Raw genomic sequence first — 15691 nt, 5'->3', positions numbered from 1 at the left:
CAAAAGAGATATACTGGTATTCCAGAGACAGATTCTGACCCCAGTAACAAAAAAGGACATAGCTTACCAGGCAAAGGCTCCTGATCTGCATAGAGAGCTGGAAGCTCCACACATTTGTCTTCCTTAGGGTTGAACCAGCAGTCAAAAGCTAAATACATCTCTTCCTTTGTGCCTGTGTGCTTCAGATGCAGTAAATCTAAGTGCCATGGCTGTTTTAGCTCACTGTGTGGGCCAGTTATTTGAACTTTGTATATTGAGCCAATACCTGCCAGCTCATCCTGTGTGAGGAGAAAGAGATGAATGGATCTCATTTCAATTGTGCCAGAACAAGTGTAGTTGGCAGCTGTATGCAACAGTTGAACAAACTTCAGTAGTTAAAAAATTGGGGCAGATTTATAACGAGTCCTATTTTTCTAATCAACTTTACTAATTCCTAATCAATACAAAATTTATCTTAAAACATGAATGAGGAGACGGAATGCCTAAGGTTTAATATTAAGGAGCAAGCAATGGCAGTCACTGCTGAAATACGTACACAGAACAAGGCACGTTGTTCATATATATGACACAGATTCAGTAGATTATTTAAAGGCACAGAAGATTTAGCCAATTTTTAAAATTTTGGACACTATTGGAAGTATTTCTTACAACAATAAAAATGATGCAATTATTTATAAATTTGAAAGAAAGCTAATCCAGTTTTGAGCAAACATCCAAAAGATCATCCTCACTCTAGATCATAGAAGCTGAGTATTAAAACCTTGCATTTTTGAGAAAAAAACCAATCTAGTTCTACTGGGAATAATGCACCATCTCTAGGACATACTAGGTGAAAGCAGAGGAGGCCTTAGATATTATAATTAGTGGTTTAAAATATTTTTTTTCACTGTAAGGAAAAAAAGGGAGAAAAGAGATGTTGTGTTTTCCTATTCAATATTTATTGGATTCTTTCCCCTGCTCTTTCATTTTAGATATGCACAGACAGTAGAAGTCCATGTGGCCTGACTTCAGCCTTTCCTCTGACAGGGCACCTCCATCTTCACACTATTTTTTTTTTCTTATTTACCAGAGGTTCTTGGAAATAACTCAGAAAAGCCCTCTGAGTACACCTCATTTTGTATCATGTTTGTGGTTAGTCTAGTCTGCTTAGTTCCTCTTTCACTAAAGAAAAGAGGAGCAACAAAATACATCAAATGAGTTCTTAACTCAATTATAAAATTCACTTCATTAAGAGGAAAAAGGAAGAGACAACAAATAACAGGGGGAAAAGAGAAACCATACTAGAAAAACCAGTTCAGAGAAACTGATGGCAGGGATGAATAAATTACATGAGAGAGAAAAGAGAAAAATTAACCTTCTGTGCATTTAATCTCATTTATGATTCTTCCTTCTCTATCATGAGCCCCAAAAGTTCTACAGTATCCCATGGCATATTGTATGCTTACAAATTGCTGATTTTTGTGAGATCAACAAAGCCTGTAAATCAGTACCTGCCACGTGCTATACACTGTGATGTGCACCAAGGGACCAATTCGCTCACTTAAACATTCTCAGTATGAGACACTGGGAGAATTTGCTCACTCAAAAACCATTGTTCATGTGTTGCTACCTACAAACAAAAATGATGATCTGTGCCAAACTACACAGAGGACTTAAAAATCAATTTGGTAGTTTAGTTTAAAGAAACAATTTATCTCAGAATTAAGCGGATTATTGGCTACATGATTCGTAGGCTTTTCTTGCAACAGACAAAGGTTGAAGTACTTTGATCTGAATTGCTTTTCCGGTGACTTGAAGTGGCAACTTTTTGTGACTCAGGTTGCCGTAGAAGATGAAAGAAAGGCATATTGGATCCTCTTCAGCACTCAAGTCAGATCCAGTGATATCCATTATCCAGAAACCTGTTGACTTCATGTTGATTTCAGGTAGTTTAGGACTAAGAGTCGACCTTCTGCCTTTAAAAATTATCAAAGAGAAAGGAAAGATGACAGCATGAGAGAATGGCATAATCTAGCAGGATCACAGCCTTTATACAAGGCTGTGATACACAAACAAAGCTCTTTTTGCAGGTTATGTTGTATCTATAGCAACTGCTCACTAAGAGTTACACATCAATATCTTTATTATCTTTTTTGTGTAGAATTTAGAAGCTTAATGCTCTTTCTGTGTTTAAAATTTAGTTTCAATGGCATTTTTTGATGCCAGTGTATTTTCCTTTTCATGTTTGGAAGTAATTGCTAAGAGAATTTTCAGTCACCTTTTAGAGGTCTAAGTAATTGTTCTTTAAAAAGCAATCAGTGTTACTAAAGCAAATTTATCATTTAAGAGCATGCAGCCATATGTAGCATGTAGGCACCTAATGCAAAATGAACAATTCTAATGAACTTTTTTTTTTCACCAGATGTTACCTAGCAAAATAATAGGAGTTTTAATAGTGTGAGACTGACAGGTAACCTATAATAAACACACAAAGTTATTTGCCAGATGCTCAAAAGATCAATATCACCATCTCCCTCTCTTTTTCTTCATTAATTGTTGTAATTCCTCATTTTAGTTCTGTTTTAACCAGTCTAGGTAAAGTGAAAATGATTTCATGAAGAGGAACAGCTCAGGAAAATGTACTTTCTACAACTCAGAAAAACCACACAACTGCATCAAGGACATCTTGTGTCTTACTTCCTCTGCACAAAGTTCTCTAGTTCATTTCCTTTGCATCAAATTCTTTTCACAGGATTGAAGGAAGAAATCTTTTACTATTTCTGAATGAGTAAAGGTCCTGCTGTACGTGTTCTTTTGCCAAGCACATCCAGGTTTAGATTTGTGCAAATCATGGCATAGCAGTAGGTGTGAAGTGAGCAGAGATGAGCATACCAGAACTGCTGCTTTGTGATGTGGAATACTCTCACAGGTAAAGACTAGGCTCATTTCACTGAAATAATTTTTCTTTAGATTTTAAATGAGATTCTAGGCTGAAAAATAGTGCATAAAATTTAAGCTATTTACCCCCGTGAGGTGCACATCCTAAGCTTGGCTGTTTAGCTCTCATTGAAATGTGCTGTGTTTAATTTGGAAGGCAGGTGTTCCATATGCAACACATTGAGAAGACAGAATTATACTAACTTTGACCTTACCAGATGTGGCTCTGCTACAACACTAAGATCAAACTGAATATCTACATTTTCAATAAAAGGATACTATAGTCATCTAAATGAGCTGTAGTCAAATATATATATATAAAAATGGTCAGGTCAGTTTTGCAGAACTTACCAACCGTTACAATCTCACAAACAGTCTCACATAAACCCAGATGAGTATCGAGCCAGTTCCACAGTGGAAAGACCCATTCTTGGTCTGAATCTTGTGATTCCTTGACTGTAACCATCTTGAGGTACATCCCCGCCCCGTAGCCTTCTCCATCATGACCTATGACCACTTTTTGCAAATGACTCAGACAAACAGCTTCCACCAAAAATGAATCCACCTGCAAAACAGGGAAATACTTAATAAAACAGAATTTGGACTTGAAGTTCAGGGAAAATATAGGCCTGAATTCATTTAAGGATTCAAAATTTTTAAAGTCGGATTCTTTGTAAGGTTTAACATAGCATCTCTCTGCTGAATCTGAGAAAGCACACACTGATTAGAGATAACATTTAATCCTCTATTCATCATTAATGATGCATTTTAATTTCATTTGATCTTTGGTCAATATGTATTACTGCATCAATCATTTCATATTACATTAAAATCTATATACCTCAACTTTCTGACAGTCAGTTATGATAAGATTTTGGTTTTAATGAAGTTCCTATCTTTCAGATATCTAGTTTCTAAAGCTTATCATACAAGTCTAGATATATATCAATACTTCTAAACAAAAGTTAACAACCTAAAGAGTGTTTTTACTCCAAGATAGCTTTATAATTGTTCTCCAGTAGTCAGAAAACCTGACTTTTTTCTTTGCTTACAAAATGAAAATAAAAAATAATAATTGTGGAGCAAATTGAGAAGAGTAAGGGAGGAAGTTAAAATGAAAGTGAAAAGATTAGAGGTGGGAAGGAAAGCAGAATAGAGAAGGCAGAGAAAGACATGAGAAAAGTAAACACAAGTGGCAGTAGATGAGAAAAGGGATGAGAAAAGCAAGACAAGTTAAAATAAGAAATGCAAAGAAAGAAATTGCATGCCCCACTAAATTTTTGTAAGTCAGATGTTCTGTATAAGGCCCAGCCAGGGGCCAGATGGATGTCACTGGAACTGCTAAAGGTAAGAAAGTTATGAACAACTGATATTTGAACAGCAAAGTCTAGGAATATAATTAACACCAAAATTTTAATAAAATAATTCAGTAGTAAGAACTAACTAAACTGGAGGTCAAAACATTTAAAAAACTAAGATATTAGCAAGTTCATCTCTAAAAGGATACAGTAGTTGCCAAAGTCCTATGTGTTGTCTCTATTACTTTTTAAGTAAAATATTGGAGAAGCATATTTTCTGCTACTAATATTGAAAGTACTTTCATATAACAAAAAGATCTTTTTTTTTCTAATAATAGTCAGAACCTAGCAGCAGATTGTGAGCAGAAATCATTAACTTCATTAATTAAGATATTTTAGGAAATAAATCCATGTATGAACATGAATTAAAATAATTACAATATAGTACTGTCTTCCATATACAGGCATGGTTCTGAGAAATACACAGAAATTAAATTTGGATATTCTCTTCATTACTGATTCCACTTTTACCAGAACAAGTGCTGTGGTAATTATCTAATACAATTATTTCACAGAAATCTAAGCCTCTCCTTGACAATGGACACTTTTGCATGAACTTTTTCAAATGTCCTTGTTCAGCGAGTGAAACTCTAATTCACAAGAGAAGAATTTATTTATCTAGAAACACTGGGTTTATTTGCATTCTTTTTCTATGTGGAATTTTTGGTTTTTTGTCTAAACTTGCTGATATTCAGTTGGTGTTTCAGGGTGGAATTGTGGTTTCAGAAACACCATAGACTGCAAAAGTCTCATAAAAATTTCTGTAACTAATTTTTCACTGATTTTTAATTTTTTTACTCCCTGTTCTGTCTTAAATTTGGAACAGAAGAAGCCAGAAGCATGATCACAGAGGTTCTCCCCACAAATCTGCTTTGTATTGCTCATGTGAAGCCTTTATTGCTGTGTGGGTATGTTCTTGTACAGGAAAGAAATAACACTGGCATTGGTGTATTGTGAATATCTGGAGGAAAAATTCTGTGAATGTTTCCTAATTCTTGCCTATCTAGCTAGATGTATTCTGGGCCCGCATTAAGCTCTACTTAATGCAGTGCTAAGCCTTGCACATGTAAGACTGCAGTATGGTGCCATTACCTTATTTCTTTGAAATTTTCTTCCCTTCATTAGAGATGTATGAAGTTTCCTCACACCTGTGTCCCCTCTTTTGCCATAGAGAGTGATATAAACATTTGCAAAAGTCCCTGCTCCCCAGCGGTCACCAATATGTACAGAAACAACATACTTATAGACTGTACAAAAAGAAAAAAAAAAAATTAAAGCTGATTAAGTACAAGCTGTACTTAAAATAAAACAGCAACACTGAATATTTAGTAAGACTCACTTTTTTTTTTTTTATTTCTGCTGCTACAAAAAAATCTGCTACACAGTGAATGAAATAATCAGGTTATTCTTTATGAATAACCAATCTCTTCATGCTAAGGTCAATGAAGACTTTCCATTCACTTTCTTAGAAATTTGAAGGAAATTGGACAATTTAGACATGAATCTAGGCAAATTCTGCCCCATTCTGTTTTATTGTGCAAGAACTGGAAAGTAAGAACTCATTTGAGTTAGTTCAGTAACTAAACCAAAAACTAATTAAAAACTGAATTATCTTTGAAATAGATAACAATTAACACAGGTCAAAGAATAAGAATAAGGTTATGCAAATTTAAATAAGAAACAGATGCAACATAGCATCTGGATGCATGACATGACATACAAGTATAAAAATCTACAAAATGCACTTATTAACTTAAAGAAGGCAACCATAAATTCTTTGCCTTTATATTGATCCTGTATGAATGAATTTCTACAGTCAGATCAGATTTTCTTCTGAGTAAGATCATTTAATTGCATATATATTCAGGCTCATACAAAAAGAATAACCAAAATTTTTCAAAAGTTGTTTCTAATGTACAGTTCTGCAGAGTTAACATTTAGCTAATGTAACACTATACTTTCTTTTAAGATCATGAATAGCTTTGAGTACTCAGGGATCTGAACTTCTGGAACTTTCGTTTAGCAAAGCAGTCATGTCTCTAATTACTTTTTATTTCATGTGTAACTTTTCTGAACAAATGCAGGACTTCTGTAAGTCTTCACACTCCAAGGACATCTCTGAGAACTTTCAGCATGGCAAAAAAGTAGTGTTTAGGAAAAAAGACCCAACATTTCTGTGCAATACTTCTGATACTTACACTAGCAAGTAAAGCTATTGTAAGCTAAGTAATTCAACTAACTCTAGAACAAATCATTTCCATGGCTTTGAACGTGTTCGTTTCCCTAAAAAGTTCAATTGTGTTGCTCAGTTTTTCTCATTTAAAATAATGCAGAAGACTTAGCAACTGTAAAATCCAATATGCAGCATAACTGGAAAATTCAAATACAATTTTCAGCATTCTTGCAGTGCATATGTGAAGACAGGTGCAACAGAGCCACTGAAGATATCAAATGCAGACAAAGCACTATATTATACTATGGCACTGATTTATTTTCAAGCAGTTAATTTACAGTGTCTATGTCTTCTGTGCTTTTACCTGGTAAAGTTTTCTGGTCCTTAGCGACCGCAGGGAATTCTTTTACCAGCTCCTTATCCCCCCTCTTCAGAGAGAGCCAGCAGTTGCACTCAAAGTTCAGTTCTTGTTTCATATGCAGCTCTTGTAAGTGAAAGGACTTCAGATGCCAGCCCTTAAAGCCTGGCACATCATCACAGCTGACTCGAATCTTGTATACATCTCCCAGATCTGCAGTCTCAACCTGCACCAAATGGCATGAGGAAGAGGGTACTGTCAAGGCTGGTTCACTTAGAGAGATTTTCCCCAATCCCAGTGTAGTATTTCTAAACTTAACAGCAAATAAATGAAAAGTTGAGTTTGAGGCTGGGATAAGTGTATGATAGAATCAATCCTTTTTATTTCGTAGTATAATCATGGGTGATTATCTCCATTAATAGTATTGTAAACATGATACTCTGTAAGCATAAATACTGTAAGCATGATAATTTTGGAGTGAATTAGTGAAAATTAGTAAGATCTGTGCATTTAAGCTATTTAGACAAAAGGTAACACAGAAAGTTGTGACACTACTGGAGAAAGAGAGCATTAACTTACAATTAAAGATTGTAATATCAGCAGCCAAGTGAGGTAGTAATTTAAAGATGATTACTATGAGCCTGGAATCACAGAATTTTTTTAAGTTGCAAAAGACCTTTAAGATCTTCAAGTCCAACCATTAACACAGCATTGCCAAGTCCATCAGTAACCATGTCCCTGAGTGCCACATCAGCATGTTTGTAAATACCTCCAGGATGGTTACTCAACCACTGTCCTGGTCAGCCTGTCCCAGCACTTGACAACCCTACTGAAGAAGTTTTACTAAATTCTCATTTGCGAAATGGTTTTGTCTAGAACATAAAAATACTTTACAACCATTTTGTCATTAAAGGAAAGGGATAATTCTGAATAAAAGTAAATCCTTTATGTTACAGAAATAACTGTGTAGGACAACACAGCCCCGTTCCCATACTACATGTGGAAATTCAGTAACTGGTTGCTGGTTGTGGATAATGATCTGCATGATGTTAACCAAAGCATGATAAGTCTTCTAAACAACAGGAAGTAATGTGGCATCCATGCAGTGGGCAGCTACAAGAAAGACAGGATGGGAAGTGATTTTGAGTGCAACAACTGAGAACTAGTAATTTTTAAAGCCAACAATTTTTTTATTAAGTATCAAAACACTTAATTAAAAAAAAATGTTGCCAGTGGCTTTGTTCTTCTCCCATATTGCTGCTTTTTTTCCCCCACATCCATCACAACATAAAATTTGGTGACTCTCCAGGGAATAAATCCTTTGTGCAGCCTGTAGCATCACAATAATAAACTGAAATTAGCCTTACACAATCATGCCCTGGCTCTGACAGCACCACCAGCAGATTGGCTCCTAAGACAGAGCACAGACCTAACAGATCAATTTATTTTGCTTCTCAGCAGAGCTCTCAACATGACAGCCCTTCACTGCTGACCTCACTTGCTTAAAGCTACTTCATGTGCATTTGCACAGTGATCACATGCATGTAAGGAAGAATCAACTACCTTATTTTAATTACAGAGGTACTAAAAAAATGTGCTTTTGTCATTTTGGGAGAGTTGGACATCACTTTTAGTAACTGTTATGCACAAAAGAAATAGTAAAATATCAGAGTATGAAGAGCATAATTAATTGAAAATAAAGCTACCTGTCCAAACCATTTTACAGGAATTTTATGACCAGTTTATGATGCAGAACTTATGAAAAGAGGCCTTTGGTAGGAAGGAATTGCATTTGATGGATTAAAAGATCCCTTCTGGTCTGAATTTCTTGAGGTAAGTATTATAAATGGTTGCAATGCCACTCCTACACAATTTCATGACTCAGGGCATTGTTTAAGGAGCAGGGAAGAACTCCTTTCTGTTGCCTATATAACAGCCCTGGGCTGCTCAGAACTCCTGAGCTGTAACTCCACAGTACCCAAAAAGGCCACACAGCAGTAGTTATACACCAGAAAAGAGGCACCAGACTTGTCCTCTCTCTAAGCCTGGTTTGCCCTGCCTGTCTCTGTGCCATCGTGCTCACAGAGATCAAAGCTGTCCCTGACTCGGTCCCCACTCCTGCACTGTGGAAAGGGAAATGAGTGGGCAGAGTTTTGCATCAAGATTTTTCATTCATGCTGTGTATGCCGCAAAGGATATAATTAGCTACGTATCATTAGCTGTGGTGCACTAAGTGGATTAATTCCTTGCAAAATATGCATTCCACCAGATTAAATTTAACAGGAATTATTTGAGTTCAATGAGAGGAGAGTGCACAGGTTCTTCACCCATCTAACCTACAGTTCTTTCACAGACAACAGAGTCATTGCTTCTTCTCTTTCAGAACCAGACTACTATTTTTAAAATAATTGCCTGCAGATTTTTTTTTTCATGTTTGGATCCAATGACTGTATTACACAGCTACTCTAAATGCTACGAACAACTTATTCCATAAAGCTTTCTGTTTGGGAGTTGCAAAAGTACAGAGCTTGGTTATTTTTATGTGACAGGCCATGCTGTAATTCACATTTTACTTTGTCTTCTGCTACCCTAATTTGCAATTCTCTAGAATTCCAAGTTGTCATAAATACATGTGCTATAATCCTTGTAGGAAATGCACAGAGGAGATTTATAGGAAAATAATTCCAGAAAACAGGACAGAGTATTTAGAAGCCACAATTTTCCATTCTGTTTCTAGAATCACAATTTCAATTAATTCCCTGACTGCCATTGAACTAAGAAGTACTAATAATCATACTGTTTATGATCTGTGGAATTAAACACCAGCTATTTTCAAATTAGTGTATTAGATAGTTCCCCTTTTTTCATGGATTTGTTTTTTCACTTACAGCTGTGGGCAGCATTAACTTTTTTGTTCAGCTCCATCATTGTACCCAGTGCTGCCATTACATCATTCTTGTAATCCTTTTCTGACCAGTTTAGTACAAGTAGTTTTCCTTTGGTATATGATATTCTGTCTTGGATCCCAAAATTGTCTGTTCCCTCCACTAATGTCTATTAATGGATGAAACATGAACTTTGAAGCAGAGGTAGACATATAATCCATCACGAAGCATATATCCAGTGAATGTCCTGGATTTAAATTTGTTGAATATTTGCAAGAGGATACTTTACCTCATTCATTAGTATAATTTCCTAATTTTTTCACAATTATTTCTTCTGAATAGATTTCTCTAATATTCAGAACTTGAAATCTTAGCTGAGTTGGTGTGATTTGTAACATACTAAACAAGACTTTTTCCATTACATGACTGAATCTTTAAGACCGAGGCTCTTAAAATTAGGATGAGCCACTGGGCTTCTTAAGGTCTCAGAGACAGGTAACTGATACAGATGATTAGAGAATTTCATAACATTTTAAATCTTTTCGTCTTTAACTCACACAGGGCTTCTCAAAGACATCATGCCTAGGGTAATGAAAGCCTTGTAAATTTTACTGTTTGGGTGCATATTTAAATGTAACTCCTTTTCATTCTTTTCTCTGTTAAAACCAAAAAAAAACAAACCAAAAAAAATCATGCCCACCCACCCACTCCATAAATTATTCTAGTTAATAGGGTTTCATCAAACCTACTAAAATTCAATTGGACAGCCATCTGTCATATACCCCAGAAATCCTTCTGCTTGTTGTTTGGAGCATCATCTCATACTGTGGAATTGAATTATTTTATTGTGTGATCTGAAACTTTCTGGCACCTTTTTGTCATCCTTAACACAAAATACATTCAGAATTTATTGTGTATTTACCAACAGTCCTACTTGAAGAGCACTATTGCTCATTTTGCACTACCTGGGCTAGTGTTTTGGACAATGGTTTTGGGCTTCCTAATCTCACACTCTGTCCCATGTATTCTAAGATTCTCTGGAGAACAGAATGTGTGTAATACAGCAGGACCTTCCAAAGACACACTCTGACAAACTTACTCTGCTAGCAACCAAGCAACAAAGGTGACTGTGAGAAAGATCTATATACTTTACAAATCTATTCACTCCATGTGAGATCAATGATTGATTCCAGTCATCACCAGACTACCAAGGAAAAAAATTCTATCTCTCCACTGGTTTCTTGCCATGTTGCCTTCAGCACTACAACTCCTGCCAGATTTCATAACATTGACACATTCACCTATTTTTCAATTTATTTTTAAAACCAAGGTGTTCTAATTAAACATTCTTTTCTTAAGCAGCTCAACTACCATACTACACATTTCTGAGACTGCTAAAACCCAACTGTACCTAAGAGCATGCTTCTATTTTCTGTCTTTTAATTTATTCTTTATGCTTGCTATGTGCAATTAAACTACACCTGTTCTTTCATAGGAGTTGATTGGGCATATTTTGGATGGAATAATCATTCTGAATATGAGATACATCTGTGCATATACTTATGTGAGAACACCTGGAAAATCAGGAATTTACATGCCTTTCTGTCCTCAATATGCAATAAATGTATCTCTGAGATCAAAATCAAGCTTACTGTTTCAAAACTATGTGAGCTGCTTATAGCACATAACCTGTTGTTCTTTTTACTGCGGTATGTTGCAAAGGATGTTTGTCTAGGACCAGGATCTTGGGGGGAGGTTAAAAGTTCATTTATTCATGCTTTTTGGAAAGGTGAATTCACAGCTTGTCCTCATTGTGATAGCACCTCCATGCCTCCAGCCTGCTGCTACAGTGAGAAAACATCAGCAAAGTTTCTCATTCTTCTGCATAGTCTTAGTAAGAACAAAGAAAGGGAAAGCAAAACAAAACTGGGTTTATTGGCTCAAGTACCTAAAGAGGTGTGAGGGTGTTTATGGAGATACCTGTGAATCCCCAAATGCCTCTTTATACCAGAGCTGCTATTCTGTAAGCTGCACTGTAAGCAATGCAGCAAAGAAATAAAATGTCATGCACACTAAATAATGCTCAAATAGTACTAAATTCTTCATACAAAGCAATAACAACAAGGACACAAATAGCTGTGGGGAAAATACAGACACCAACCCAAAGTCTATCCAAAGTATGGACAAGGATTCAGAAAGCTGCTGGGGTGGAAGGCTACAACCCATAATGTACTGTATACCAAGGATAGCAGACTATGAGAGACAGCCACAGCTGACACACAGAAATACTAATTTCTCCTAGTGTGATATCCAATCATTGAAATTAAACAGCCTTAACAAGGAATACTTGCCACTTGGGAAATTACCAACACACTGGATGTAGCAGCATCGTTGCTTTATGCAATGGTGCTTGCCAAAATTTAGTCAGCTGGTGCTCCTGCTTCACAGATAGATTCTGCCTCTACTGACCTCTTCAGTTTATGTTCATGGCATAGGATAGGAAGCTTGTTTGTTGCTCAGTGTGTTTCCTGTGTGTTTTCTGATAAGCAGCTGCTTCCTTGTCCTTAAGAAATTCTATTTATCTTTTCATTTACTCCCCATAAAGTTCCTAAATTGCTTTAGCTTGTTATTTAAACTAAAAATTCAGCCTGGACCAGGTCATTACAGTGAAGCTTTGACATAATTTTCTAAACGTAGCTTTGCCATTGTTTTCAGACTGTTTATTGTAGCCATTGAAAAGTCTTTCTGAGCTGTATAAAACTGCCTCAGATTGCAAGCTATTTCTCCCATCTTGCTGGCTAGAAGCCATACTTCATGACAATCAACAGAATTTGCAATGCCTTAGCCTGGAAAGCCAGGACAGAATTGAAGATTTAAAAGATGCCTCAGATGAATCCTCTCAAATCATCAGCATGTGTGTCAGGTGTATGGGTGGTCAGGACGGTGTTAGGGTTGATTTTAATACTGGCCATATATAAGCTATTGCTTCAGAGTTCACCACACTTTGATATGCATGAATGCATTCTCCAGTGATTTGTGATTATCCAGAAAAATCCTCTGCCTGCTGACCTGAGAGACAGAACAATCCTGTGGAGAGTGGATACTACTTTACAAAGATGGAAATGAAGGAAAGAAAAGCCCACTTATGTCCCCTGGGAGTGCTGCCCAATCCTTCCTCTTCAGCATTCACAAATAATTGTATATTGCCTTTTGTGTGAACTTCAATTCAGGAATCTTCAGGGAATTAGAAACAATGCAAGATGAGCTGGTGAATGCAATAAATTACACAAAAGAGTTCATGGTGCTGGCTGTAGTAGAACAGGACTAGCAGTAGGAGATGACCCAAGACCTATACTTATGCCATTTCATCTTTGTAAATAATTACATCATTTTTTACCAGAAAAATCAACTGTGTATATATATATATAATGCTAGTTATGTATACACACACACACACACAGACACACACACAGACACACACACAAATGCATGTATCTACATCCATATTTTTATATATATATATATATATATATATATATGCTAGAGGGCAATGTCATGATAAATTCTTTGTAGTACTGTATATTTCTGACTTACAATGAATTCATCAGTTGCTCTGGGGAGAAAGCACACATGTCCTGGGGTTTGTGGAGAAAGCAGAAGCTCATCACTTTTACCCTTTGAGCCATAAATCACAAGGGTCCTGTTACACTCCTGTGGCTCTGGGGAATCTCCATCTGTTTTAACCTGCACTCTCCAACGTTGTGCTAAAACAGGAAAAACATTTTTAGCATCAATTTACCAATTAAACATTTTTAGGATCAATGTAGAGAGCAATGGATGCTTTTGTGACTATCACAAAGAAGAGTTATAGATTACCATGAGTTTACATCCCATTTACTATAATAAATAATTAATAATTAATTTTTTTAAATCTCTTGAAGATAAGTATAGCTCAGATTTCATAAACATAAGACAATTGCTGAAGTGGGTATGAAAACAGAGATTAATACCTGGGAAGCAGAAAAAAGGCACTTTGCCTGGGGGTGTTTTTTGCATTCTTTATATCAAAATATTTACTTTAATTACAGTAATAATTTTAATAGATTTAAGTTCTTAAAATGTTCTTATGCAACATGAAAAGAATATTAACATTTTGAAAGACTTGTGATACATTTGTAAGATGTGCTGGCTAATATATAATTAGCTAAACAATGAAACATCAACTTTTTTTCAGATTTTTCTAACTTAATTTGTTATGTTCAGTCTGCTCATTTGTCAGATCAGATCACTCATTAGGGTTGAATACAGAATTCAGGAAATTTTGGAGATTAATTTGTTATTTTTGAAGAGATTTATTCTCACCTCATGGCTTGGGCTTTTTAGAGGTTGTAAGTCACCTGTACTCATAACAGTGTTAGAAGTCCAGTATCCAACTGGGAAGCTGTTTCAGGTGTGGGAAAAATACAGTGCCTTGGATGGGTAGTATGGCTTAGGAAGCTACTTAAGTGCTTAAAGGTAAATCATCGTCTGAATTCAAAATAATTATTTGTTGAAAAGACACTTGATCCTGCACAGCAAGAGAAACTTAACAGTGGAAGGAAATTAAATGCTTTTGTTTAGACTGTGGCCAATACTAATTTATAATAATACAATAATTTGCTAATGGGACTGATATAAAGAGAACTATTTTGTGACTGTAAGCCCAAATATAATATGCTGCTAAAATTAATTGTAGAATAATTTAATTCAGAAAAAAATCCGATGTGACTTTTTCTTACAGAACTCTATGCATTTTTCCTACCTTTTGTTTTCCTCTGCCTGCTTAAAGATGGAGCCTAGGTAAAACCTGATCTGGTTTCCTTGATTTATAATTTGCCTCTTTTTTCTTATTGTTTTTTTAGCTAATCCTGGGATTTTTTTTCTCTTGTTATAGAACTTGTTTCTGCCTTACATCTGACTGTTCCCTGACTCTTCTGGGCTCAGCTAGAAAGCAGCAGGCAAATACTCATCTCACAGCCAGTCTTCTGAGTAACACACTAGCTGAAAGGAACCCTCCATCTGAACTCCTTTTTCAAGGTCATTTCCAGCAATGAGTCAGATGTAGTGTGTGCAAGACCCACACTTTGCCTAATGAGGAACTTTTGCTGTTTGATATATGTGCCAGCTTTGAATTTTATCTCCTTGTGCCAGGTTGGCATGTGGTACTCTTCAGGGTGTCACACTTGGTGGAATCAAGCATTGTTTGAGCTTTTGCTGTTCCTGAGCACTCCAAGTGTTTATCAGGAGCTTCAAATTTTCACAAAGACTACCAACATAGCCCTGAATCTCTTATCCTGTCCAACCATGCTCTATTTTGAAGGCTGTCCCAAGAACACAGCAGAGAGAAAATTAAGATAATTTTGCAGTTGTGTATTTCCCAAGTGGAGGTTTTTTTTCTCTTTGTTATAGCCCTCTGCTCCAGGAGAGAGCAAGCCCTAAGAGAAATCACAGATGCATAACTGGCTGTTCCCTCCTCAAAGAGACAGCATGTTCATAGAAGGTATTTTGGGCAAGGTGATTTATTTTAATTAATATCCATGATTGTGTTTTTAATTATTATTTCAGTAGGAAGGCTAAGACACCAGTTGGGAGTGTTCCAGGGAATAAATCAATGGTTACGGATTTAAGGCCTCTTAGTGTCTGTGATTCTTTATTCTCCTACACTTACTTTTAATGCTTCTACAGTTTATTAAATGAACTAACACAGACTGACTGCATTTTCTCTCAGTTCAACAAATTCATTTTACCTGTCATGCCAGAAGAATCAAAAAATCCTTTGTCTAATAGTCTATTCTCTCAGACATTTACTTGGTGAGGATGGCTACATGAGACTGATGCCAAGTATTTACTGTGTTCAGTGATTTCTACACCTCTCCAGGAGTGAAGCTGTGGAAGTGAGATAGCTGGGCTTCAATAGGTCATTTTTCTGTGTTACATCTGTGTGGTAGCATTTAAAAAGACT

General features: G+C 36.1%; 1 protein-coding gene across 1 annotated transcript in view; it reads right to left on the bottom strand.

Moving 5' to 3' along the window:
• The window catches only part of RP1 (RP1 axonemal microtubule associated), a 162759-nt gene that overhangs the window by 61029 nt on the left and 86039 nt on the right, over positions 1-15691 (bottom strand). The window contains 6 exon segments of the mRNA XM_041412898.1: positions 68-278; positions 1765-1955; positions 3268-3481; positions 5367-5521; positions 6812-7031; positions 13285-13454. Of these exon segments, the coding sequence (XP_041268832.1) occupies positions 68-278; positions 1765-1955; positions 3268-3481; positions 5367-5521; positions 6812-7031; positions 13285-13454 (1161 nt within the window).

Source organism: Onychostruthus taczanowskii, unplaced genomic scaffold (assembly GCF_017590055.1).
Source record: "Onychostruthus taczanowskii isolate IOZ18803 unplaced genomic scaffold, ASM1759005v1 scaffold4, whole genome shotgun sequence".
Taxonomy (NCBI): domain Eukaryota; kingdom Metazoa; phylum Chordata; class Aves; order Passeriformes; family Passeridae; genus Onychostruthus; species Onychostruthus taczanowskii.
The sequence above is the reverse complement of the archived record's forward strand: the minus strand, read 5'-3'. Positions and strand labels throughout refer to the sequence as shown.